The following is a 1,132-nucleotide window of genomic DNA, read 5'->3' on the forward strand; positions in this document are numbered from 1 at the left end:
ATATTTTCGGTTGTTCATCCCTTTTTCCATTCCTCTCTCTGAGATTTACTTTCTTTCTGGTGCAGGGAGTGACCTATGTCTGGATTGTTTTTGTCTCCCATTCAGGTGATGGGATGATGAGTGAGAATGAGGAGAAACCCCAGCAGGAAGATGCTGAGCAAGTAGAACCACATGGGACCTTATCAGGAAGATCCAAAGGGAATGTTTCCGAGAGTTGTGCACTCCGAGAAAAAGCAAAAGCCTGTGAGACTCAGGAGAGGCCAGAGGAAAACTTCAGTAGCCACTCAGACCTTATAATACATGACAGAATCAACTTGGAAGAGACATGCTACACGTGCTCTGAGTGCGGGAAAAGCTTCAGTCGGAGCTCAACCCTTATCATGCATCACAGAATCCACACAGGAGAGATGCCCTACACATGCACTGAGTGTGGGAAAAGCTTCAGGCGGAGCCCAGACCTTATCAGACATCACAGAATCCACACGAGAGAGATGCCCTACACATGCTCTGAGTGCGGAAAACGCTTCAATCAGAGCTCGCACCTTATCAGACATTGTAGAATCCACACAGGAGAGACGCCCTACACATGCTCTGAGTGCGGGAAAAGCTTCAGTCGGAGCTCTGCTCTCATCTCACATCAGCGAATCCACACAGGACAGACGCCCTACACATGCTCTGAGTGCGGGAAAAGCTTCATTTGGCGCTCACACCTTATCTCACATCAGAGAATCCACACAGGAGAGAGGCACTACACATGCTCCGAGTGTGGAAAAAGCTTCAGTCAGAGCTCACACCTTATCTCACATCAGAGAATCCACACAGGAGAGAGGCACTACACATGCTCCGAGTGTGGGAAAAGCTTCAGTCGGAGCTCAAACCTTATCTCACATAGGAGAATCCACACAGGAGAGACGCCCTACACGTGCTCTGAGTGTGGGAAAAGCTTCAATCACAGCTCACATCTTATCAAACATTGTAGAATCCACACAGGTGAAAAACCATATGGATGCTCTGAGTGCGGGAAAAGCTTCAATCGGAGCTCAGTCCTTATCAGTCATCAGAGAATCCACACAGGAGAGAGGCCCTACACATGCTCAGAGTGCGGGAAAAGCTTCAATCACAGCTCTACCCT

The 1,132-nt window shown here is 48.7% G+C and overlaps 1 protein-coding gene across 1 annotated transcript in view; it reads left to right on the forward strand.

The window, feature by feature from the left end:
* Positions 1–116: 116 nt before the first annotated feature.
* Positions 117–1,132, forward strand: part of LOC112121653 (zinc finger protein 239-like) — a 1,670-nt gene continuing 654 nt past the window's right edge. The window contains exon 1 of the mRNA XM_029913909.1: positions 117–1,132. This exon is cut by the window's right edge and continues 654 nt beyond it. Coding sequence (XP_029769769.1) covers positions 117–1,132 — 1,016 coding nt within the window.

Source organism: Terrapene carolina, unplaced genomic scaffold (assembly GCF_002925995.2).
Source record: "Terrapene carolina triunguis isolate 2854851 unplaced genomic scaffold, T_m_triunguis-2.0 Scaffold10002, whole genome shotgun sequence".
NCBI classification, from domain to species: Eukaryota; Metazoa; Chordata; order Testudines; family Emydidae; genus Terrapene; species Terrapene triunguis.